The sequence below is a fragment of the Pseudopodoces humilis genome, chromosome 3 (assembly GCF_049639895.1).
Source record: "Pseudopodoces humilis isolate 2021_Gansu_Grassland_sample_001 chromosome 3, ASM4963989v1, whole genome shotgun sequence".
NCBI lineage: Eukaryota > Metazoa > Chordata > Aves > Passeriformes > Paridae > Pseudopodoces > Pseudopodoces humilis.
In genome coordinates, this window is record NC_142202.1 from 4,755,036 (window position 1) to 4,779,953 (window position 24,918).

Here is a 24,918-nt window from a genome sequence, read left to right on the forward strand (position 1 = left end):
TTGCTCTTCATCAATTTCAGCATATTCAGCATAAATTTCAGAATATTTTTGGGGGGGTTTTGTTAACTGAGTTGTGAAGAGGTGCTGTCGTCTTCTCCTCAGCAATGCCTGTACTTTGATTATAAATTGCTGATTTTTCCTTGTGAAGAAACACTATATTTACATATATACTATATTGTACCTATGTGCTTCACATTTCTGTGGCTAGGCTGGTCTCTCAAATCTCAAGATTTTTGAAGATGCCTGCAATGGATTTATGGATGTATGCAGAAAGTGTGGGCTGCAGAAGGACAGCGTTCACATTATTGTGCTTACAAGGGGTTTGCTAGCCAAGGGCAAAGAACACTCTTCCTTTAAGCTTTCAGTCAAAAACCAGTCTAGACATTTTTATCACATTAAACAGTCTGAAGCATTTAATAGGTATGTGACAGGAAAAAAAAGCAGTCTGAACTAGCTGACCAGTTTTCTTATGGGAAAAGCCTGCTGGGCTCAAGTTCTTATTCTTTGCAGTGGTAATTATTATGCTGGAAATGTTTAACAGTGATGAAGACAAGGCTGGTTTTAGACATGTAAAAATGTTACCTTCACTTTCTACGGGTTCTGCTGTGCTTTGGGTGTGACGCTGCTCTTTATTTTGATGGTGCCTGCCTTTCCTGAGCCTGTGTGCCACTTGTTACTGAGCTGTAGGAGGCCAGAGTGGATGGTGGCAGCCGTAGTTAAGCACCACTTGAGAACACTTCAGTTCATCCAGCCAGTGCAAATGGCAAAACATTTTCTCTCTGTCTCTGCAAGGGTCCCTTTATCAATTTCTATGACGTAACTGGTTATATCTGTTGATTCCCACTGCTTTTGATGGCTTCCAAACAGTCTGCTCTTTCTTTGACCTCCGCCCTCATGTCTAGAATTAGTTTTTTCACCTTTCCAGGCTTCTTCCCCATTCTTCTGTTGGTCTGTCTGCAATACTGCTCTGCCTGGGGCAGTACTGAGCTCCTCACCTCCAGGAGCCCTGCCATCCCCACTCCTGAGCTGCCACAATAAATGCTTCCCTCTGCCCTTGCCTGGAATGTCGGTGGTGTTCTTGCCACTTCTCTCTTTTTCACCCCCACATGCAGACACTAGTGTTTTTTTGTTTTGTTGGTCTTTCTTGCTGTATATTCCACCCAGTTCCTTCCTTTCCAGCCATATTGCAGTAACCCAGCTTCATACTTGGAATAATCTCTAAAAAATAGCCTTGCCTGTGCTATCCCAAATAATTTCCATTTCAGCTTTCCCAAACTATCTGCTGTTCTTTTCTAGCATGGTGAAAATGTGGCCATCTTCCCTTTGGATTTTAGCTGTGTTGGTCTGCTCAGGCACTTCGTCACGGCTGTCTCAGCCCAAGATCACTGCCAGACACCTCATCCTTGCTTCCTGTATCTTTTCCTGTTGTTAGTTCCTTCCTCCTCTTTTTAATTCTTCCCCATGCATCTGTTTCACTTCTTTCCACCCTGATGGTTGTCTGGAGTCAGGAATGTCCTCATGGTTTGCATGCTCTCACTTTTCCAGGAGAAAGTGTTGTTTATCTCCCAGCCCATGTGGGTGTGTTCCCCAGGTACCTGTGAGGACAGAGCTGTCCTCTGCTTGTGCTGTGTGTCCCTTTCCTCCTCAGCAGAAGTGGGGGTCACAGCAGCAGGTGACAGGAAAGAACAGCGATGATGATGATGAGGAGGAGGAGGAGGAGGAGGAGCTTGGAGTGGTGTATCAGCTCCCCCTCTCACCGCCTGACACTGAAATTACATCCTAAAGTTAGGAATTCAGAGAAATTGAGTCCCCTGACTCTGGTGTCACCTCCAGAAAAATCTGAATAAGTGGGATTTCTCAGCATGCTGTAGATCTTGCTGTTTACTAGGAGCTGTCAAAGAAGTGTTCCAAAAGGGCTGTGTGGGCCAGCGGGCCATACCAGCACTCCTGACTGGCGGGCTGGCTCTCCTTTCCATCTCCATACTGGACAAATAGGTTACATAGCAACACTTTTATTTTTATCCCTTTAGGAATACTCTGTCAAATCATCCACTTAGAGCAACCAAAAATTGAGATGCCTTTCCTTCAGAAATTTTATATATATATATATATATTATGCATAATTGATCAAGCCAAAATGCATCCAGCAGGAAGATTTGGAGAGGTTGCTGGCTTGGAGCACTCTCCCACCCACTCTTTAATAGCTGACATGCTTGGTTTTACCCCATTTCTTCAACAAGCCATACACTAAGTATTCAGAGTGACATTTGAGGGGTGCTGTTCTGAAGTAATGTGAACAGCTGAATGCCTCAATAATGACTGGATTAGCACTCTGAACTGTTTTATCAGATGAAGCTCTGAGTAGTCTCAGGCAGCCTCCCTTCACCCCAAAGAGACAACAGCTGTCAGTTCGATAGCGACTGCTGTGACAGGAAACAGAGCACAATGTCAAGAGAGTTGTTTTAATATTTGATTAGTAGAAATGAATATGCAGATTGCGCGGGTTCTCTGAGGCAGGGATTAGTGAAAGAGGCTGTGATGCCATGTTTTATGCATTCCCATTTTCAGCTTGTGGTTAACTATGAATTTACCAGCTAAAGGATTGGGAATATTTTTTCTTTATCCTTGGTCACATTTTCTGCACAATCTTTCCTATTGTTTTCCGAGCTTTTGGGCAGTGGCAGAATAACCATTTTAAAAGAAAGAAATGTGGCTGAAACAAATTGACAAGAAATGCTTACTCTGCCACCTACCTACCATAATGAAGGAATAATAACTAAAAGTTCAGGGTAAGTTAACCAGTTGCTTTCCTTCTTGCTTCTCTACAAAATTAAAGATATAAATAAGTGATAGCCTTGTGTATCTCCAACATGGCTGTCCATATTTATCCTGCTGGAAAGAGGGCTTTTGGATTTCCATGTTATAGGCAGCAGTTTATTTTCAGCTTTGCCTAGTTGTGATACACTGTGTTTAGAGCCAGGGCAATCCCATCTTCTGCAAAATGCCCACTTTGTTAATGAGCTAGCATGGGGTGTTATTGGTGATCAAAGGGGTACTTACCATCACTAATTCTGTAATTAAGACAAGTCTTGCTAGCCTCATTCTCTAGAGGGAGGAATAGGAAAATGGGAAATAGCAAAATGCCCACCCAGGACTCCAGAGCTGTTTGGCTTACCCCCAACTGCAGCACGGATCCTTTGACTCCTACCTACCCCAAAGGGGATGTGTTTTTCCTGAGCAATTGATGATGAATGTTGGTTTTGCATATAACAGGCAGAGGGACTGGGGATGAGAAAAATAGACAAGCTAAACTTCTACAACAGGGTTTAGGCCAGGCAGTTATTATTTTTTCCCCATCCATTAAATGACATTCTGATTCCCAGATCTGCTTTTTGCACAGGAGTGTTGAAGTACATGCTGTGAGCCCCGTATAGTTTCTTTTCCTGATACTGACTGGGAGGTTTTTTTTGAGATGTGAACTTGAAATCTTGGCAGAAAAATAAAATGAAAACAGCCAACTAAAATCTCTATGGGGAGCTGCAGTCTGCTCCAGCCACACTTCAGCAAGGGCAGCTCACAGCTCTGCTGCTGTGCTTCCTTGAGCCTGGGCCTGTCACAGAAGTGAGCAGGAAAAAAAGCTGTGCCTAGAAATTTCTCCTACCCAGGGGTTGGATTTACTGCTGGCCTGGGCAGGAGGACAGAGGATAATTTCCATTCCAACCAGCTGATAATGCCCTGCCTGCATTCCCTACCATTGAGATGTGACTCAGGGGTGATGATAAAGGGAGATGAAAACAAGAGGGAGGAAGGGAGGGAAGGAGGGAAGGAAGAAAGGAAGGAAGGAAGTGGCGGAAGGAAGGAAGGAAGTGGCGGAAGGAAGGAAGTGGCGGAAGGAAGGAAGGAAGGAAGGAAGGAAGGAAGGAAGGAAGGAAGGAAGGAAGGAAGGAAGGAAGGAAGTGGCGGAAGGAAGGAAGTGGCGGAAGGAAGGAAGGGGCGGAAGGAAGGAAGGAAGTGGCGGAAGGAAGGAAGTGGCGGAAGGAAGGAATTGATCAAGTGCAGATGCAAGGTCTCTGTTGCTTTTCTTTCCATATTATCTTTTCCAGTTTAAAGCAGAGAATGTGAAAGCCTCTGTCTCTAGGGTGGAAGGTGGGTGCTGAGATGGAATCTGAGCAGCATGGCATCGTCTGAGATAGATACAGAAATCTTCTTACCAATGTCATGGCTTGAACTGCACAATGACAATCTTAAAAGTATAACCCCCCTGTGCATTTTCATGGTGACTGTGGTTCCTAGGCTTTATCAAGGATACTAATAAATTTGTAATTAGTTTAAACTTCCAACAAATACCTACTTTTAACACGCTGCCAACTGTCAAATAATGAATGCAGCTTTTTGATATTAATGCATTTTAGACTGCTGGAACAATTGCCAAAGATCACCTTAGCTTTGTCTGAAATTTTAAGCCAGCAGTGTGGGTCACTCTTGTTTTCTCAGAAATCATCCAGAAAACCAGCAAATTATAATGTCATATTCCTAATTTTAGATTTTAAAGAAACATCTACGTTCCTCACAGCTTATTAGTTTTTAATATATCTGTATATTTTGAAAAAGATCCTAATAAATCATGTCCAAACTTTAATAAAGTTTGGTTTGAACTAAAGTACCTGACCATAGGAGGGATTATTTCAAACACACAGGGATTTAGAAGTTATTACAAAAATATGATCTTGACCTTTCATTGCATTTTATTAATACAAAGTCCGGGCCTGTGTCAGTGTTTGGAAACAGACAACCGTGTCCTCAGGATGTGGTCACAGAGCAGCTGATAATTGTAGTTTGTTTTAGTTTTGTTTGAGGTACTACATTGTGTTCTTTCCAAAACTTTTCCTTGCACTGAAAAAGGAAAGACTGCTGGTATTAATGCAGTTTGGAAGTTTGTGTTCATGGTATTTGTAGTTAATAATTCGGTCTTAGAATCTTGCAGTTGTTTTCTGTCCTTGGATCCCCAAACTGTTGCATTTGGAATTGGAGTGATGCTCACTTAAGGTTGTTTGGTGTTTATCTCTATTCCCATCTGAACTCTTTTTAGAATTTTAATTTCAAACATTTATTCCTGTTTTCTTATCACATTAAAGTACTTGAACCACTTCTGGTTGAGATTATTTAGAGCACAAAGCTCCAGAATGAGGCTAAAAAGAAGAAACTGAAGTTCTAAATGTCAAAATCTTCCACAATTTTAATAATTTAGTAATAATAATGCCACCATTCAAATAATTTGCACAAACACTTTGTACAGGTGTACCTAAAAGCGAGAAACACTACTCACTGACCTAAGATGTATTACCTGTCAGCAGCAGATTAAACAGCAGTAGAAATTAAGTAAGGTATTAATTGCCCAAACACCGTATTGAAAACTTGTTCTTTTTAATAAATCTGACAAATCCCATTCCTTTAGGGTTTGTTGCTGTAATGACACAAGGTGTCAGAGTTTACAAATCTGTAAAGAGAGAGTTTGGGCTTCAGTAAATCAGGAAATACTTGAGATGTTTTCCAAGTGCTACCTGTTAGTTTGTTTGTTTGTTTATTATTCCATGAGGTAGCCTTTGTTTTAACACTGCCTTCTATTGAGCGCCACAGAGTGAAGTAATTAAACTTAATAAAAGTCACTGCTGGTTAAATCCAGATACATTGTATACTTCTATCACATGCTACAGCAATTCAGAAAGGATCTTGGCAGCGATTACACAAACCATTGTTTTCATCAAAGTGCAATTTGCTCTCTATTACTACCTGGGGACGAGATGGCTTCCAGGAAATGGAACACTTGATATTATACTAAATAAATCTTGAACACCTCTAAGATTTTTACTTGACTAAAGATAAAAAATGTAGCATCTTCCACATTTTTAGACAGCTTAATATTTTGTATGGTTGGCGTTATTGGAATGAGACAAATTAGGGAAGGTTCTAGGGTATGGTTCCGTATCACATGCTCACATTATGAAATGAAGTTCACTTGACAGATCTAAAGCAAAATGTTACTGTTAGATGCATACTGAATAATATGTGTAAATGAAAATCAATTGTCATTTACTGTCTTGTGATGAGTCAGATTGCTAAATCCTCTGTACAATTCACAGCATTATCAGCATTTTCCCTCCTGAAATAATCCCTTGGGGAGATCTGTGCCTTTACTTTTTCCTCTCACTTTTGCTGTGACAAATTTGAGAATATGAACACCGAATTTCCTATCACTGGAAGGAAAAAAATAGTAAAAACAACTTATTCCATGAAGTTTGTAGTTTTGTATGTCTGGTTTATTATTTTTTAACACTTAAGTTTTTAATAATATCCAGTTATGACAGCTCTGCATTTTAGCTCACTATTCAATTAATACCATTTTCTAGGAATATGTATAGATTCTGCTTTAGGAGTTTATTTTGAAAATGAGTAAAATTTTACTTTTTTTTTTTTTTAACAATTTGGTGTTGCAATTGCCACATTATTTTTGTTTTTCCAGGCATTTCAAGTGGCATCTCTCTGAAGGCTCATTTTGGTTAGCAAGTAAAACTAATAAAACTGATTTACAGTGGTGGCACACAAAGACTGATCCCAATCCTGTCAAAGACTGAGTCTTTGTGATGAGTCCAGATGACTTCAGTGATTGATTCAAAAGGGAAACTCTGCTCCAGTGGCTCTGTACTGCCACTGAGCAGAGAAATAATTTGCCTTCTTGGGCCTACAAATGTCTGTAGTTTAGAAGTTTGTGAGGAATTAGACCTGAGTGAATCATCTGAGAAGCTTTCCATAATGGCTTGATTGAAATGTATTTCTAATTGTCAGAACATAGTTTTGTTATACTGTTGGAAATACACCAGAATAAGTTTATTTACAAAACCAGTGTGTCTCTTTATACACCATTCACTACTCATAAATGCAAATGCTCTCCCCCCAAAAAAGGATGGGTGGTAAGCACTTATGTCAAAAAATGAGAGTTTACAAATGAATAGGAAGGCTGGGGAAAACTCTAGAGGAAGCTATTAGAACAAAAAGAAAAAAAAAAATGTCAGGAAGCTGGGAGGTGCTGTTTGAGCCCTGTGTTTTATCCTAGGAATTCTGCTTGTTAGAAACAGTGGCTGTCATCAGAGGTGGTGACTGGGGCACAGTTGGGACCTGAAGGCAGGACCTGGAGCAGGTGCTCATTTCTGAGCTGTGCATTCACTGAACTGGGGGAAATGCTCAAAAGATCAGCTCAGAACAGGCCTCTGCTTGTTGTGGTCTAACCCCTCAGCTGGCCCTGCATGCCAGGGCATTCCAGCAATTAAAATGAAGTGGGAAATGAGACAAAATGGAAATTGAGAGCAGTGCTAGACAATGCATGCTCAGGCGCCTGTTGTATGTCTGTTGTTGTTCCTGGACCTTGTTTTGGGGAAAACTGTTTTAAGTTGCTTGCATTAGCTGTGGGAATAATGTGTTTTAAAATAGCCTGATGAAAAATTAGTCTTTTAAAAAAGAAAGAAAATGAAACAAAAACCAAACCAGCAAAATTTGACTGTGGAACAGCCTGTAGAGCTGTGAAATCTTGGAATTGTTTTATAGTATAGTGTGGGCACTGCAGAAATTCAGCAGTGTGGCTATCCCTGTTACTTTTTACTTAGGATTCACACTATAGTGACTTTTATTTTCCTAAAACTTACTCTGAATTTTAAGTTCTAGAGTTGAAACCAAGGTTTCATGTTTAAAACCCATCCTGTCTCTCCATTTTGCTTATGTTAATGTCAGTACCTTTATGACCAAATGAATTTGATATTGAGGAGTAAATATATGAAGATCTGACTTTTCTTCAAGTTTCTAGAAACATTTATAATATTTGAGTATGAAAGTACTTCAAAGCATCATTAAAAAATGAAAGGGGCATTTTAATAAGAATTTCAGTGCTCCACTGCCTGTTCAGTCATGGACAGCTGGATTTTCACTCTAGTCCACAGCTCTGCAGGGAGACTTGCTGGACTGGCATGAACTCCATAGAAAACTCTAAAAGTTAGGGAAGTCTGCTCATCTACATCTGGTTGTCTTTGTAATGAAGAATCCTGTTTATTAAACATGAATGATGGGGAAGATTATACATATTTCAAGGTGGGGGGATGTTCTAGGGTGACTGGGAATGGGAAATAGATTTGTTTTTTGGGTTTTTAATTGCTTCCTTGTATCTGTAAGAAAAACATATACTCATGGGCAAGATTACTAAACTCAGCATAATATTGGGTGGGTGCTGTCTGTGAAAACTACAGAGACAGTAACTGGGGCAAGTTTAGGGGGTGTAATTCCAAGAGGCAATTGGTGAAATAGCAAACACAGAGTGTGGAGCCTCCTCACTTCCCACTCAGCAAATAGTGAAAAAATCATTCCAGAGGCAAAAATAATAATGACTAAAAAAAATTTACAAGTCCTGTTACGATACTCGGGGCTAAGCAAACTGCGGAAATTGTGAGTTTGTGTGTTTGAAACTGGGGGGGGTCAGCTCTAAGGAACTCTGCTGTCCTTTCCAGCAGTGTCTCAACATTGACAGGATGTTTATGGGATCCAAGGAGTATCCTATCCATCATGCTAGCCAGCCCTGGGGATTAGTTTAGAATATCACCTCTTTCCCCAAACATTTGTCTCGTTCGTATTAACAGAATCCTTTCCTCCTCCTGTTCAGCCACACCTTGTCCTTCTTTTGGTCAAAGAATGAAAAAAACCAGGATTTATAGTCCACACACCCCAGATTTTGCTTAGTGTAGCCCAAGCTTACAAAAGAGGAAGACTTTTGTGTTAATTAATGCTTTTCTGGATATGGTTAATTTTGTGTCCTCCCTCCTTGGGTACTCCAGGTGAATTTCGTGTGATCCAAATCAGGCCTTCAGGCATAAATCAGTGTTGAAAGAAAGATACTGCAAGAGGCATTTAACTACTGCACTTCACCTGTCTCTCCCTTGGAGTCATTAATTAAGTCCTGAGGTGCATTTATATGAGTGTTCTTTTCCTTTTGTGAATGGTATGTATTCAGAGGAGTTGTTATACTGTGAGAACTCTTAAGTCAGTAAGAAGATTTGATTTGAGTTTTTAAAGGTGGTATAAAAGCTTTCAAATTAAAATTTTGCTGCCTTTAAATTTAGTTCCTTAACCTTCTGTGTCTCCCAGCTGAATCTTCACACATTTCATTGTTATTAAATTTCTCTAAAGAGGGTAATTATTGATTCTCATCATAGTAAGGATATATGCATGCATATATTTGCAGCCATATGAATGCTACAGTGTCATGTTTGATCAGGTTTGCTGGTTGGGATTGGTTTTTTCACTCTCTTTGAACTGCTAAAAATTGATGAAGACTAACAGAGGTCTAATGAGTGACAGGGGAATATTTTGTATTTTAGTTTGGTGATCTTAAAAGCTAACAGTGTTAAGAAAAAAATGGATTTTTGAGAGAAGTGTAAGAAATGTGAGAGACTGAAAAGAGCTTTTCTAAAAGCAGAGATAATTTTCTTCACCTTCTGCACAGCTGCCAAAGCATAAGGCTTAAAAATGTTGTTTGTTACAATTCCTCCAACTCCTTGCTGCATGTACTCAAGCTGTCTTTTCCTCACACTTCATCTGTCTCAGTTCATCTGTAAACTGAAGTGACCTGCGAGAGCAGAACTAGAGATTGGTAAGGTGGGAAATAACAAGGAGCTGGAGTCCCTGAGACAGAACTTGATTGCTTGGTGAGTTATGAGCAATCAGGCATGTTTTCTTGCCGCTAAAACATGAGGTTATGCAAATAAGATGAAAGGCTGTAATCCTGGTTCCTGTGACAGGGGGTGGTGCTGGGTTGCTGTGTCCTGGTCCAGACCCCTGACTTCAGAAAGCAGCTGGAAAAGTGGAGAGGGCTCAGGCTGACTGCAAGGTTTGAAAAATGCGCATTGCAGCACGAACTGAGGAGCTCCTTCTATTTAATGTTTCAGCGATGAAATAACAAGTTCATCAGACTGTGTGAGTACCCAGATAAAGGAGAAGACCCCTGTGAAGGAGGGATTTATTTCTGTGACCATGAGCTAACCAAGTTCTTGTGTGTGGTGTTAAGGTAATGAGTCAGTCTGAGAGTTAAGTGTGTGCTCAAGCACTCTTTACATCCAGGTTTCAGGTGCCAGGTGCTGGAAGGAGCATTAGGATGTTCCTTACACGGGAGTTCAGAGCACTTGCAGAACTTGTAGGTTTTTATATCTGGGTTTGTGTGGGGTTCAGCACCAGTATAAAAGGGTAAAAGCCATTTATATAAGCTTGGGATTGTGGAGGAGTATTCTTCACAGCCTTAAAAGTGCCACCACATTTCTCATGTTTTAGCACAGAATGTGTCAGCTTTTCCCAGAAGGATGGGAGCATTTATTGCATTTGTAGCATGAACTACCTGTTTTATTTGAAGGAGCTTTCCTTCTTGAGACCATTCTGATAATAAAAGACATTTAAATAGATAGGGGAACAGCCACCATGCCATAAAAATAGTGGTTATCACTTCAGGTGTGTATGTTTTAAGTTTCCTTTGCCACAAGAATAAACACTAAGTTTCTAATTTGTTGTGATTAATATGAGCTACTGTGTGATGTCCATGAGCTGCATAGAACATGACCCCATCACGCTACTGCAGTGGGGTGGCTGCCCTGTTATCCAGCTTCCTTCAGGAAATGAGGGAAAAGCAGCTCTAGGCTGATCTAAACTGGAAGAGACGTGAGAATTATAAGTATTAAAGAAAATTAAAAAATAATAATTTGGCATGTTCCTTGAAAGGATCTCAAAACATCTCATAATCTTCACTAGTACGATGATATTCCTTGTTTACAGAGAGGCAAGGGCCAAATGCACAGGACTGGCAAAAAGAAAAGGGGTCTTTTAATATCTTTTGATAAGATATTGGATATAGATGATCCATTTTCTTCAAAGCATCTCTTCATTGGGAGAAAAGAGGTGCAGACTAACAGTTTAAATATCATTTAGCCTTTCTTTTTTTTGTTTTAAGATTAGGGACTAGAGATCTATTATTTTGAATTTTCTTCCAGTTTTTAATGAAAATGAACACTTAAGAGTGACATGTATTATAACTTTCAAACTGTATTTTTGATTTCTGTGTCAGTGACCAAAAAAGGGCAGGTTAACATGAAAATGTAACTTCACGTGTTTTAAGTAGTAGGGTTATTTTTTCAGTGGAAAATTACCAAAATAACTGTTCTTAAAGCAAATGTTGGACAGAGTCTTTTAACAGTTCTTTTGTTCTCATTCTTTTTCTTGTTAGAAGATGTTTTATGCGAATGAAAACAAGACAGACAAAGGGCATAGTACAAAGCTGTTAGAGTCTTTTAAGCACTTGTGTTTATTCTGGGTTTAAAATTCAAAGAAGGCATCTCTGTCTGCACGGATTGCCCAGGCTCTCATGCTTTCCCTGGAGTTTTATGTAGACTCTTCATTCTTCTCGCTTGGACACGTTTTCCTGGGCCTTGTGCCTGTGCTGCAGCAGATCCAGATCGGAGCTGGTCACGCTGAACCTGTGTGGTGGCTCTGGGGACACTCAGGAGTGGCTGAACACCCCCAGCTGGCAGTGCAGGGCTGGCAGCAGCAGGACAGGGTGAGGTCAGTGGTGTGGCCGTGTCCTGCTGTCACCCTCTGTATCCCATCTCGCAGCGGGATTCCCTGACATCCAGCACTCAGCCTTCTCTAGCCTTGCTGCTCCCAAGGGTATTGCCACTCTCTCTGCTCCCGTGTATAATCAGGGTTCTGTGTGTCCTAGATGGCATTAGGAAGCAGGAGCAACCACTTCAGATTAAATGAACTTCAGTATTTCAGAGTATTTAGGTTTTTTGCCCCATTTTCTGCCTCTTCCAGTGTAATCTGGAAGGCAATGGAAAGGATAATTTGCTGTTTTTATTGTAATGTCCACACAATATGACTTCTGGGTTTTATTTTTAACTAATGATTTTATTCACATTTGTTCTCTTGCAGAAGTGCACAATACAACTACCTAGCTTAATTTAATGGCCTTTATCTCTAAACAGTATTTTTTCCCCATGCATTTTGACAAATATATTATTCATCTTGAGTTACAGATAAAATATGACTGAAAATACACAGGAATTTAACATAAATGAAATTTAAAATGAAAAACGTATTTTGCCTCTGTAGCATACAGTTTAGGATGTTAAGAAAAAATACAGTCTGTCTCTGTGGCATCTGATTTTTACAGTAAAAAAAGAAGCATTTGTCTGCTTTACAGGTTGTGGTATTCTGTCACCTAGAGCTAGGTTAATCCCTCATTGTACTCTAAAAGTTACAGTGCAAGTGTTTTTCAAATAATTAATTTCATAAACACATTTTACAAGTATTTTCCATTTTAAAGATATGAAACAAAAATACTCCTAGGAGGAAAGCTCTTGATTTGAAAATGCACTGTGACTTTTTAGTACTTCCATGTGAAAGGAAAAGCTAAAAGTCACTTTTTTTTTACCCTGCTTGGCCTTTGAAACACTCCTTTTGAAGGACAGTAATTGAACTGTGCTTTTCCATTCCATTTCAGGTTTTTCTTCTGTAATCATGGCAAAACCTTATGAATTTAACTGGCAGAAGCCAGTTCCCTCTTTTATGCAAGATGGAGCTGTGTTTGATAGATATGAGGAGGTAAGAGGCCAGTTGCCTTTCATTTGCTATTCTCTTTTAAATATGCAGAAGTTCTAGAATATTTCATGTTTTGCTTTCATTGTACACAAAGAACCTTTTTTTTTTCTGGTAATACCCTCAGAAATGTCTGTGGGGAGGCAATACCAACACACTTTATTGCTATATAGGTTTTTGGGGATTTTTTTTGCTTTTAAAAGAAATGGATTTAAAATATATTTAATCCCTCTGATTTGACATAAGCCCTGAGGAAGAGAAAGGGAGAATTGGATCAAAATATCTAACATGTATAAAACTCTCATCTTTGCAGATTCATAAAGCACATTATTAAATAAAGTGGATCCTTCAATTTTTTGTACTATGTATCAAATGGAGGGAGGGAGAATACTGCTTTATTTTTAATATATAAACTGAGGACCTGCCTATTACAAAGGAAAGTAAGAGAACACAGAACATTCATATTCTGATTCAGATGCATCATTTGAGAACTGGAGTGGTTTTATCTACTTCAGAAAATCAATCTGCACTCTGTCTGAAATATGATTGCTATGATCCTGCTTTCAGCTATGCTTTAATCCACATTTATTAAAGGAATGCAAAACAGGGAGTTTTACACAGGCAGCTGAAATAAAATGCTGAGAAGTTTACCTTATACTCAGCATTGGTATGCTGGTAAGAATAATTTTATCAGGGTCTATTTTAATCTTGTTTGAACAGAAAATCTCTATAAGTTGAAGGTAAGTGCTTTCAGGGATATTAGTATTTTCTTATCTTTTGAAATGTAAGTAAAAGGTATTTTTTATCACAAGATAGGGATAGTTGGTTTACCCTGTATTTCCAGATTTGGGGCCAGATAAATGAAATAGATACTGGTGGACATGAATTCCTTCGAAAGGTGGCTCAGAAAAGCTTTATTTTCCTTCAGCAAACATTGCTCCAGAAACAGCCTGTGAGGAGCTAAGTGAGGGGGCACAGCCTGTGTTTATTCTCTTGCACCTTCAACAAGAACCAGAGAATGGACAGATACAAGAGAGAGTTTTAAGTGCTTAAATTTCAGTGTGATATCAGAGACACTCGATGGGCACCTGCACCTGGATGTGGTGACAGGGACAACGTCAGGAATAATTTGTTCTGTTCTCAGCAGGCACCTCTGGGAGACTCCACAATTCTGGGCACACGTGGGGTGAGGAGCTGACACCCAGGTCTTGCTCCTTGCAGCTGAATTTGCTGCCCCAAAACCCCACAGAAAGGGGTCATGCTTTCCCCCCGTGGAGCAAAACGTTGTTTGTCCATCCTGTGATCCTCTCCTGCTCCAAGTGTTGCTGCAGTTTATTCCAGGTTTTCTGTGGCACAGTTGGGAGCTTGGTTTGTTTCCTCACAGAGGACTCTTCTCACAAATGCTCCTCGGTTTTCAATTAAGGAAGTCAGGGAGTTCTGGATCCTCTTTTTCTTGAAGAAGTGATTGATTCTGCACACTTGTTTTCCTGCATTTAAGCTTAATTTATGATGCTCTAATTGAGGCTGGAGGTGTGTGGAGGAAATTTCGTTTTAAATTCAGCTAATCTGATTTTTTGCCTTGCCTAATCTCTTTGGAATGCCATTCTTTCCTGATTTCTTCTACAGATCAACATCCTTCAAGCTCTGCTTGTCAGATACTCTGGCTGCAAAGCACTCACAGCATGTACACTGCAATAGTGCAGTGAAAAAGTGCTTCCCAAATTCTGCACATTAAAAGGAAATGTGGCCATTTGATCCTGAAGGTGGAATTGGCAAATCATGTATTTTTTCCCTTAAAGCATTTAAATGTCAATAGTTTTTTTGAAATTCCATTTCATTAAGATTTTTTAATTAGATAAGAATCCCTGCTTCTATTAAATAAAACATCTTCATTTAGTTGCAATGAGGTAGGAAAATATTAATTATGTGCATTCCAGTGTCTCAAGTGTCAACAATAAGACAAATCATTAAAAGTGATCTCTTTTTTAGAAGCCTGCCTCCCTTGTTTCTATTTTTTGGGAACAGCAAATTCTGCAGGAGGATCTTTGGGAAGAAACAGAACAATCCTTTATTTTTGCATGATAAGTAATTGATATTTGTCAAACTGACTAAAACAATGGTCTGTATTTTCTTTTCTATAGGAATCTTTTGTCTTTGAAAGCAACTGTCTGTTCCAAGTGGATGAATTTGGTTTTTTTCTGAGCTGGAAAAGTGAAGGAAAGGTATATTACAATTATTTCAGGAATGTATATTATATGTTATTGCACTTGATTTATATTCTGTTTTTTAAAAATCTAAAATATTGTGTTAGTTTAATTACAAAACTAGTCTTCATCCTATTCTTTTAGAATTGACAGAAATTAAGCGTTTAAGAGGGAATTAACTGATATTAAAGGGAAATACACTGCTTAGTGTTTATTAACAGTGTTTGCCAATAAAATTCACTGTCTATTCTTGCTGAAATTCCCAACGGAACCATGTCTCAACAGACATTTGAACTTGTACCCTTTTTTGCTGTTTCAGGAGGGACAGGTATTAGAATGCTCCCTGATCAACAGCGTTCGCTTTGGAGCTGTACCAAAGGTACTCTGTAGTTACATTATACTCTTCATTAAAACAAAGAATATTTAAACTGAAGGGGAAATGCAGGATGGCATTAATTTATTTAAATAAAACTAGTATCACAGCTTTTATTTTGCAATCATAGCCTAAAATTTGAAGTTTCGAAGTGATTTGTTGTGATTGTAGTGGGAAGGCTCAGTCATCTGGTCTTTCTGATGTACTACAGGATTCAGGAGGAAAGCTGAACAGACATTAGGAGCACATATCAGGAGTTTTTAATTATCTTGTAACAGTTTATTGTGATAGTTGTTTTAAGGATCTGAAAAAAAAATGTTTCATTTTCCATATTTTGTTCCTGTCTGTTTTAATTTATTTTATCTTCTTGCTCCGTTGGCATAAAATGTAGAAAGATTTGTTTGCATCCCTCTTTATACATTTAGGTGGTCAGAGAGGGCAGCTGGTCACAGTCTGCTTGTTAAAAGAGTATCAGCAGAAGTACTGGCTTGGAATTCTGGAGAGCCCCTAAACTTTGGAAATATGCTCAGTAGTACTCAGAAGAAATATGCAGGATTTTCTGCACTGAATTGTGGCTCTCCTTCCACCAGGCCTTCAGTTCAGAAGGTTTGTTGTGAGCCCTCCATTTCCTTACACATGTTAAGTGGGTTTTGTGTTGACTGTAGGTAACAGAAATTCTCTTGGGAATCTGCAGACCAAGATCTCTGCCCCACAGAGAAGGGATGTGATGCAGACAGCCCCATGCTTCCTGTGCTGAGAGCCACATTAATGTGCTTCAGACTTCAGTTCTGTCTTTAAAAAATATAAAAAAATATACCCATTAAATCTCCTGCAGCAGAGACAACAGCTTGTGTGACACGTCGCTAAGAAACAGCCAAGAAGTCACAGACATCGTGACTCTCAGGAACTATGGACTTAACCAGATTGGAATAATTAACTTAGAGATTAGTACTGTTCCTCTGTTTCCAGTCCTTGGAGTGATTAATTCTTCTTTTTCGTGATGAAAATATGAGTTCTCACAATCATGTTCCTAACTGTTAGAATATATTGTTTTTTCAGGTTCGCACACAATGTTTCTAAGTTTCATCTTTCATTTAAGATGACTGACACAGGTTTAAAGGTGTACATGTATAAGGAGGTGAAAATGCATTTTTACCATACTGCCTTGCACAACAGAAGTGTTGCAAAAGTAACAAGTTATTTATTCTGTTTCACAGGATCCCAAAATACTAACTGCACTTGAGGCTGTTGGAAAATCAGAAAATGAGTTGGAAGGACGGATAGTGTGTGTTTGCAGTGGCACAGATCTGGTGAACATCAGCTTCACTTTCATGGTAGCAGAAAACACAGAAATAGCCAAGGTATTTCACAATTAAACACTGTGTGGGAATTAACTCATCAGCAGTGCTCAATTGTTTTTCCTAAGTCTGCCTGCATGGCTGACTGAAACACCTGGTTTAGTGTCTGCCTCACTCTTCCAAAGGCCAGCAAACATCCATGTGGAGAGTGTGTGTGTGTGCCATGCTGAGAGGAAACAGTGATTTTTTTTTATCAGCCTGTGCATGCACCAGTGATTTATCCAAATTAGACACTGAGACCATTTTATACAGGACAGAGCATTCCCTGAGCTTTTCAGGGTCTCTGTGTGGGGCTGACTCAGCAGACCAGGTGAGGATGGTGCTGTGGGTCCATGACAGGGATGCTGAAGGGAAGTGCAATTACTGACATTTTCCTGGTGGGTGGAGTTCAGCCCTTCAAAATTCTGTTCTGATAACATAATTGTATCGTGTGGTTCATATTATTTGAAAAAACAAAAGCAGGAAAGAAAATTCTCTGCAGTTACGGGGATCCCAGTATACCCAGGTTCTTTTCTGTTTCCCGTTGACATGGAACAGTGTTAAGGAAACAATGGTGCTTTCTTTACACGTCATCTTTCTTGAGAACTTGAGATTGCAGTTCACATGCAAGTCCTGGGCTCCACCTGCCCTGGTACTCAGCTGTAAACTGCTGTGAGAAACCTGATCTGAGTGCTGATAGTACACTGCTAGCTGAGATCCAGACATTCATGGGATTTTAAAATACACAGTCTTTGCTTTTTCTTTCTGTATTTAGGGTATTTAGGATTATAATCTGTTCTGTCTGTGAGATAAATATTAAACAGTGATCAGTATCACACACCTGGTAAATCCCCTCCTTTAAAACTGTTTGCTGAATGCAACATCACTAAATTCCTTGCCAGACTTGGTTTATCTTTCATTGCTTTGGATCCATACCTTTGGAAACACTGGCAATGCTGAGTGAACTCCTTTATAGGAGAAATACTTGTATAACTTACATGGGTGCACTAAATTGATTTTACTGTGTGTATTTTCAGCAGGCTTTAAGGGAAATAACCTGTAAGAGTTATGTTTTGAAAGCATTTGAAAAAAGAAGCAAAGCATAGGAGATGTTGGCAGCATTCACTTTCATACTTAGCCCAGCAGCATCTCTGATTTATTCTGAAAACAGCTGCAGTTAAGTTTCCCAGCCACCTTAGATCTCAATAACCTGTATTAGACTAATAGGTTTGTGAGAATGTTGGCCCATTACAGACTGTCACAAGAGATGAGCTAATTATGCTGTTGAAAAAATCTACTGCTCATTAACAGCCATGCCTTACAGAAATGGTGTGTCATGCTGCAGTGGGCAGGCTCTGAGAGGCCCATGGAAGTCAGAGTCCTGCATTTGGGAGTCTTTCCAGCAAAATAAATATCCAGGACTGTCAGCAGTGATGGTCTACCTCATCTGATATATGTTTGAGGCATAAGGGAGAGCATAAAGCAGATCAGGCCAAAAAAATCAATGTAGAGCTTTCTAAGATGCCTTCGCCGGGGAATTTGGCCTGTACAGTGTTGACCTTTGGTATATGGTAAATACATCAACTTGCTACTGCACTTCTGTGCTAAAATAGAATTTTCTAGGAGTTATCTGCACATAGAAGTGTTCTTGCTTAATTTTTCCTCTTTTGTTCAGGAGAAAACATCTTTCTTGTGGGACACAGTAAATCCCCTGTAGAAGAAGCAAGCATTAAGTAGCTGTGCAGCTGCTGCAGTTTAAAATAGGCCTCAAATTAATCCATGTTCAAATATAAGCCCCTCCTTTGAAATGACAGAGGCAAGAGTTTGGAGGAGAAGGGGCAGTGACTGAAGCTTAAGCTTCCCAATATGTGTGAGGGTTGTAAAATAGGTGTAAGAAACATACATGTGAAAAAAGGTGTAAGAAACCTGTGGTTTCTGCTGTCTCCCCTGTTGCCATGAGGAACAGAGCACTGGTCTGTACCTGACTGGGATACTTTAAAATGAGGGAATTGAGTAGCAGATTCAAACACAAAATCTCAAAACCTTTCTGCCCAGAAAGGTTCTGCTTCTGTAGGTGATGATATACAATTGGAAAAGAAGCAATTGTTACTTACTGAAGGCTGAAAAATGAAACTGAGTAACCACCAAGAACATCGGTGGAAATTCCTGTTTTTTTCAGTCTATCCATACATGGGGTGGTACCACTGGGGAGCAGGTTCTGCCAGGTCCCTGGCAGGGTGGGACAGCCCCTGGGGGTGCCCCAGCTGTGACAGGTGGGCTGGTGCCTGCTGTGGGCAGTGCTGGAGCCTCCCCTTGGGGCCCTTCCCAGGCTGGCTGTTGTCATCTGTCATCACCTGTGCCCCAGGGCAGCCCCCGAGTGCCCCTGGTGCTCTGCAGGGCTGGCCAAGGCATTGCTGAGCTCCAAGTATAGCCACTCCAACAACAAGAGTGTGTTTATTATCTCTCCACTTGTCTCCAAGCTCCAACTCTGGTATTTACATTCTATCTACTTAAATTTTATTGGTGTTTTCAGCTGAGAAATTGGTTTTCATTTCCACTCTTAAAGCAGCCACAAAATAGGGTGTACTCTGTCTCTGATTGCAAGCAGCTGTCGAGGTCCACTCCTAAAGCAGTTCCACTGTGGTAGTAGAGAGTGACTGTAAAAGGTGGAATTTAAAACCTGATGTTTGGAATCCTGATTAAATCAGGTTATATAAATTATCCTGAGCTAAAACTAACACACAGACACACATTAGAGACGAGAGCATATGTGTATATTTTTCTTTTTTACTTCCCAGATGGACTTTCTGTGCCCTAGTAATTGGATAATGTGTTTTCCTCAGTCTAGGACAGTTGAAAAGGCCAGTGAGTATTTGAGGGTGAATTTCCTTGGGGAAGAAGTGCTGGTGTGAGGCCTCAGCCCTTGGAACATGGGCTGCCAACCCTAGCATTAGTCCAGTAAAGCTGTTGTACTTCAGCAACCCAAAATCTGGACTTCTTGTCTTCTTTGCTCATCCATTCTAGCAATGCATTAAGGAGTTTAACTTAAAAGATTAACCTAAGTCAGCTTCTTTAACATTACTTAATATTAGTGCATATCAGGGGTGAATTTGCCCTGGTGGTTCTTTCCCAGCTCCAGGTGTTTTCTTGGAAAGGACCATCTCTCCACCTCAGAGATTTTGCCCTTCTGCTTGAAAGGGCAGTTCCCCATGCCCTGCTGGCAGAGGAGTTCAGTGAACACTCCTAATTCAATTCAAGGAAGAGCCTTAATGTTAAAACCATGTTTAGAGGCAAAGCTCCCAGCAGTGTTTAAGATAATCTGGCTTTGGGAAGTGCTGATGCATTCCTCTGACAGTGCAGTTGGGATGGGAACAGCCATGGGGGAGACAGGGTGGGAAGGAGAGTGGAGCAGCCTTTTACACTGGTTTTACACCTTTAGTTGAATTTGATAGAAAATAGATGTATTCTACCAGTGTGTTACTGAGACAGTGATTCACACTGATGGTTTAACCTGTGAGGCACCAGAATGAGCTTAATTACTCACACACTGACAAACAACATAAAGGTAACTGCAGGCTCTATCACATGGCTAACAATATTCATGGCATGGAAGTCAACTGCAGTTGAAAACATTTCATTTTGACATTCTTAAACTTCTCAGCTTCTCGGTTGGAATGAGAAATTGTTTTTTTCAGTTTAAAATGGTTCTGGTAAGATGAAGCATTTCAGGTCGATTGCTTTTGTTGGTGTTTCTACTAATCAAACTCTTTGATTTACAGAAAAAAAATCTGTTTCATAGAATTATACAACAGTTGGGGTTGGAAGGGAGCTTAAAGATCATCCAGTTCCAACTCCCCTGCCATGGGCAGGGACACTTTCCACTAGACCAGGTTGCCCATCCAATCCAGCCTGATTGACCCTGATTTTTTTTCTGCCTGGAACAAGCTATTAAACATTTGCCCAAATCATATTGTTAAGAGGGCAAATAGAAAGTAGCAGCAGATTCCCATGGGAATATTCCACAAATATATTACAGAAAAGTTCTGTTTTCCCAAAACTTTGTCTTGTTTTGATGTTTCAAAGCAAAACTTTTCAAGGAACCTGCAATACACTCTTAAACAGATTTCTAGAAGCCTCCTGCTGTTGTCTGTGTCCCACTGTGGAAGTATGTGGCTTATGACTCCTAGCCCATGTGATAAACACTTCTGTATCATGACTGCCTTAAATATATGACCTCAGCTTAACTCTACCCAGTGTGTTATTTCATGTTTAAAGAATTTCATGTATGTTTAAAGAATTTCATGTATAAAGAAATCTTTATATCCCAGCCTGCAATTAACTATTGGTGCTTTGCATGTGCTTTTCTGCCTTTTAATGTACATTCTTGGCTGTGCCACTGTGGAATTATCAGTAAATTGACAACTGTAGCCCCGGTTCTCCATAGCCAGGAGGTTGATTCCACTATGAAAGCTCCACTGTATTTCTCTTAGTTTGCATTCAAGAGCAGCCAAAGTGATTCCTCCAGAATCAGAGTAGGCATCTCCAATGCTGGAAAAGCCACTCCAGGGTAGGAAGCTCTGTTGAAGTGTGGTAGCAGTCTGGACACATTGGGCAGCTCCCAGTACAGAGCATGTGGGCCTCAGCTTTCCTGATGGAATATTTGAAAGTCAGAAGGATCCCTTTTATATTTGTGAAAATACTTGCAGTATTTTCACAGATATCCTGCAAGAATCAGCGTTGTGGTTGGTCAGGATAGGGAAGAGGTTTGGCACTGTCACTCCTCAGGTCTCTTTGTTGTGGCTGCCTGGAGTGAGAGGAAGGGTGATTTTCTTGGAGCAAAGAGGAGTTTTGAGATGTTTGCATTGAGAGAATGGGGACATCTGCTGGCTGAGGGGCAAGTGCCAGGAATTCCTGCCAGCCTTTCTTGGGGAGAGGTGGGAAACAATTCTCTGTGGGGTTCCTGAGCCTTCAAGCTATGGAGTCCTTGGCAGCCGGTCTCAGACACTGAACACCAAAATCAGAGGGCAATGCCTCCTTGCCTCCCTGGCTTTCCTGGGATAAGTGGAGTGGAGCTCTGGAGATACTGCACTGGAAAAGGGAAGGTAAAATCTCAAGAGGTCTGGGTAACACTGACCCCATCGGTCAATAAGCCATGCATGGCCTTGTCTGGAATTTCATGAGCTGTAGGCTATGGTGATTTTTAACCTTTCATAATTCTTGTCCTTTTAACCCTGCCTAAATAAAAGGTTGATGGCTAAAATAGAGCTGAAAGGCCAAACTTATTTGCTCACTCTGCCAGTTCTGCCCATGTTTCATTGGTGATCCTCAGCTAGCACAGGGTCACTAAGTGCCTCAGAAGCATTTCAGTCCGACAGCAAAAGCTAAGAGAGTGCTTCTTTGATTGATTTTTCTTGCCCCTTCTCCTTCTAGAGATGTTTGACATTGTTTGATCTTGTCAGGGAAAAACAACACAGTGCTTGTTCCAGCCTGCAGTGTAGATTTTGGTCTCTTGTCTCAGCCTAAGGGGGTGTGAGCTTAAGCTGCGCTGGTGTTTGGTTTTGTTTCTTTTCATGACTGTTGGTTTTCTAGGATTAGATACCAGGATCCAGATCCCTCTATGAATCTGGAATAATATTTGTATATAGGGAGCCATTCAGGAGTTACCATGACAGATTAAAGGTACTGAACCATATTTTGAAAATTGGAAAATATTCACCTCTAGCATCAGTAAGAATCCAATGTACCCTGATTTCTATCAAAAATGCTTTTTTTTGAAGACCAAAATGTTTCCTATATACTTCATTTCAGAATTCCTCTTGTTATAGGATTTTCCTCCTTTGCACAGGCAGTGATTTGAAAATGCTGAGCATGAAAGAAGAGAACTGAGGATCTTTATCCCTGTTGCTTAAGTAGATTTATAGATCTTTCAGCTCCATCTGTAAAATAAGGAGCGCTGTCATAGAATACAAGCAAGGCTACTGCTGTATTTTTGTGTTAGCTGACAAAAGCTAACCCTTTCTTTCATCAAAGCCCTTCTTTCATCCCTCCTGCAAGGTCATCAGACAAATGTACATTAAATCTGGGAATGGTTTGTTGTCAGGAAAGCAATATATTGCCAGCTCGATACTGAATTTTGTGAACATCTGTGCACTGGATCACAGTACCTTAAAAGCAAGTATGAAAACAGTATTAATTGGAGACTATTCCAGCTCATAGGGACAAAGAACCTGACCGTGTTGAATGTGTTGTTGGATTTGGTTTTTTGTTGTATTCCTGGTTAGTGTGGGGCCAGCTGATAACCATGGGCAATGTCTGATGAAGCGCTGCAGAACCTGCTCCAGCACCCAGCCAAGGGCAGGCAGCCAGGTTCTGCTCTGTGGTGTGGAACAGAAGGGCAGAGGTGGCTCTGGAGCTGCCACGTCCTGCCCAGGGCACATCACACCAATGAAAAGATGATTCGGAGCTGGACAGAGGCTCTTGGGTCCCTCCTTCGCTTGCTGCCAGCAGAAATGTGATGCTTTTGTAGCTCATCAGTGTTTGGCTGTAGGTTTGTGCTCTCTTGCTCCAAGGGAGTGCAATTCCTGATTTGGCATCTCTGTCAGGGAGAGGCATTGACACTGAAAAAGATTAGGGAAACCTCTAAAGTGGGAACCATCAAGAGAACTCCTGCAAAAAAATCACTTGGGAAGTGCTTAGTGTATTGATTTCTCTCTTCACTTGTGTTTTTTTTCTAGCAGTGTTCCTTTTTGGCAGCTCTTCCAGATGAGCAGAAGTAACTCCAGAGCTGAATGCTGGCCAGCTTTACTCATGTTAGTAAAAATGTTAGTTTTTGTTATATCTGGTGGAGTGGCAATCCATTGCCTTCAAATCAGAATGGACCTGTAGGTGTTTAGCTCCAAATGAAACGCTGATATGGTCAGTACTCCACCCGTGGTGGTTTTTTTGGCAGAAAAAAAATGGGAGAAAGCCTGCAGCTTATTCACAACATGCATTTGGTGTAATTTAATTTTGCAAGGGTTTTTTTGTTTGCAGTGAATATGCCACTGAGTGGTTGGGTCAGTGTTGGAAGGCTGAGGAGTTTTGAAGGGGTACAGACCAATGCAGATCATACAAGGACAAATATTTGTAGAGCTGTGACGGTGTTAATGCAGCAGGAATGTTACATTAATTGATTTAAACAACAACAAAAACAAACAAACAAGCCAAAAACACTCCAAACCCAAAAACAAACCAAAAATCCCCCAAACCCAAACAAATCACAAGCCCGAAATGTAAGCAGTTGATGATTGTTGAATTTCAACAGTTCTAGGAAATTGAAATCTATGTAAGACTTGTTCAGGCATTTACCCTGGAATTATCACAAACACCATTCCTTTATCATCTGAGGTGAGGGAACATTTGTAGGAAGAGATAAGTGTTTCCTAAATCTGTCAGTAGCTTCTAGTTATATCAGTTCTAATAAACAATATTATCTTGCCCCATGAACCTTGCTTTCTTTATCTTCCTAGGCAGTCCCTTCAGCCTGTGACTACAAAGTCATCTTACTCATGCAGCTGGAAAAAGAGAGATGGGAGGGCAGACTCTTCCTGGGGGGGTTGTTTTCAACCCCAAAAGCACACCTAAGAAAACCCCAAATACTACCGATTTTCATAAGTGATATCTCTGTTTTTCAAATGATTCTCAGACACACACTGGATCTATTTAAATACATATTTTATGCAGTACTTACTTAAAAGATAACTTAAAAATAAGTTAATATTAATATATTAATATACTTAAATATTAACACATATCTTAATAAGTGACTACTTTTCCTAAAGCAAAACAGATTTCGTATTTCATGAGTACAGGGCTTTCCTTAAGTGTGTTGTTTATCTGTTGAATTGACACCTTAGACCTTGTTTTAGCCCCCAGGGATTTGTTGCCTGCAGTTTACAATATGCCATTTCCCAAAGAGGTTAGTGTTCCTCCAATATAAATCATGATTTTTTTCATCTGTCTTGCAGATGTACAGCACTCATTCATGAAAAGAAAAATACACTCATCTGCATCTATTTATAAGTGTTATGTTCTGGATCCTGCCCAATTCAGCTCAAGCTGCATGCACAACATTTGGCCAGAAGCAAAAAGCTCCTTTATTCACAAGGTTAATGTTTAGCAGTGGACCAAATCCCATCTCAATTCCACCAGTGTAAATTATCAGTTGAGTAATCCTAGTGTTACAATGGCATAATTGAGATCGAACTTGGCTTGTAGCACTGCCATTTTTTCCTCTTCCCATGGTTTTTTCCTGCCAGGATCCTTGCTGAAATCAATGAGTGTTCATGTC

At 40.2% G+C, this 24,918-nt stretch overlaps 1 protein-coding gene across 7 annotated transcripts in view; it reads left to right on the plus strand.

Moving 5' to 3' along the window:
- PLCB4 (phospholipase C beta 4) overlaps positions 1–24,918 on the plus strand; it is a 186,519-nt gene that overhangs the window by 89,074 nt on the left and 72,527 nt on the right. For all 7 annotated transcript variants that reach the window (XM_088052843.1, XM_088052842.1, XM_088052841.1 and 4 more), the window contains 4 exons: positions 12,581–12,681; positions 14,817–14,897; positions 15,199–15,258; positions 16,470–16,613. In XM_088052843.1, the coding sequence (XP_087908969.1) occupies positions 12,598–12,681; positions 14,817–14,897; positions 15,199–15,258; positions 16,470–16,613 (369 nt within the window). In that variant the 5' untranslated portion in view covers positions 12,581–12,597. The remainder of the gene's footprint in view (positions 1–12,580; positions 12,682–14,816; positions 14,898–15,198; positions 15,259–16,469; positions 16,614–24,918) is intronic.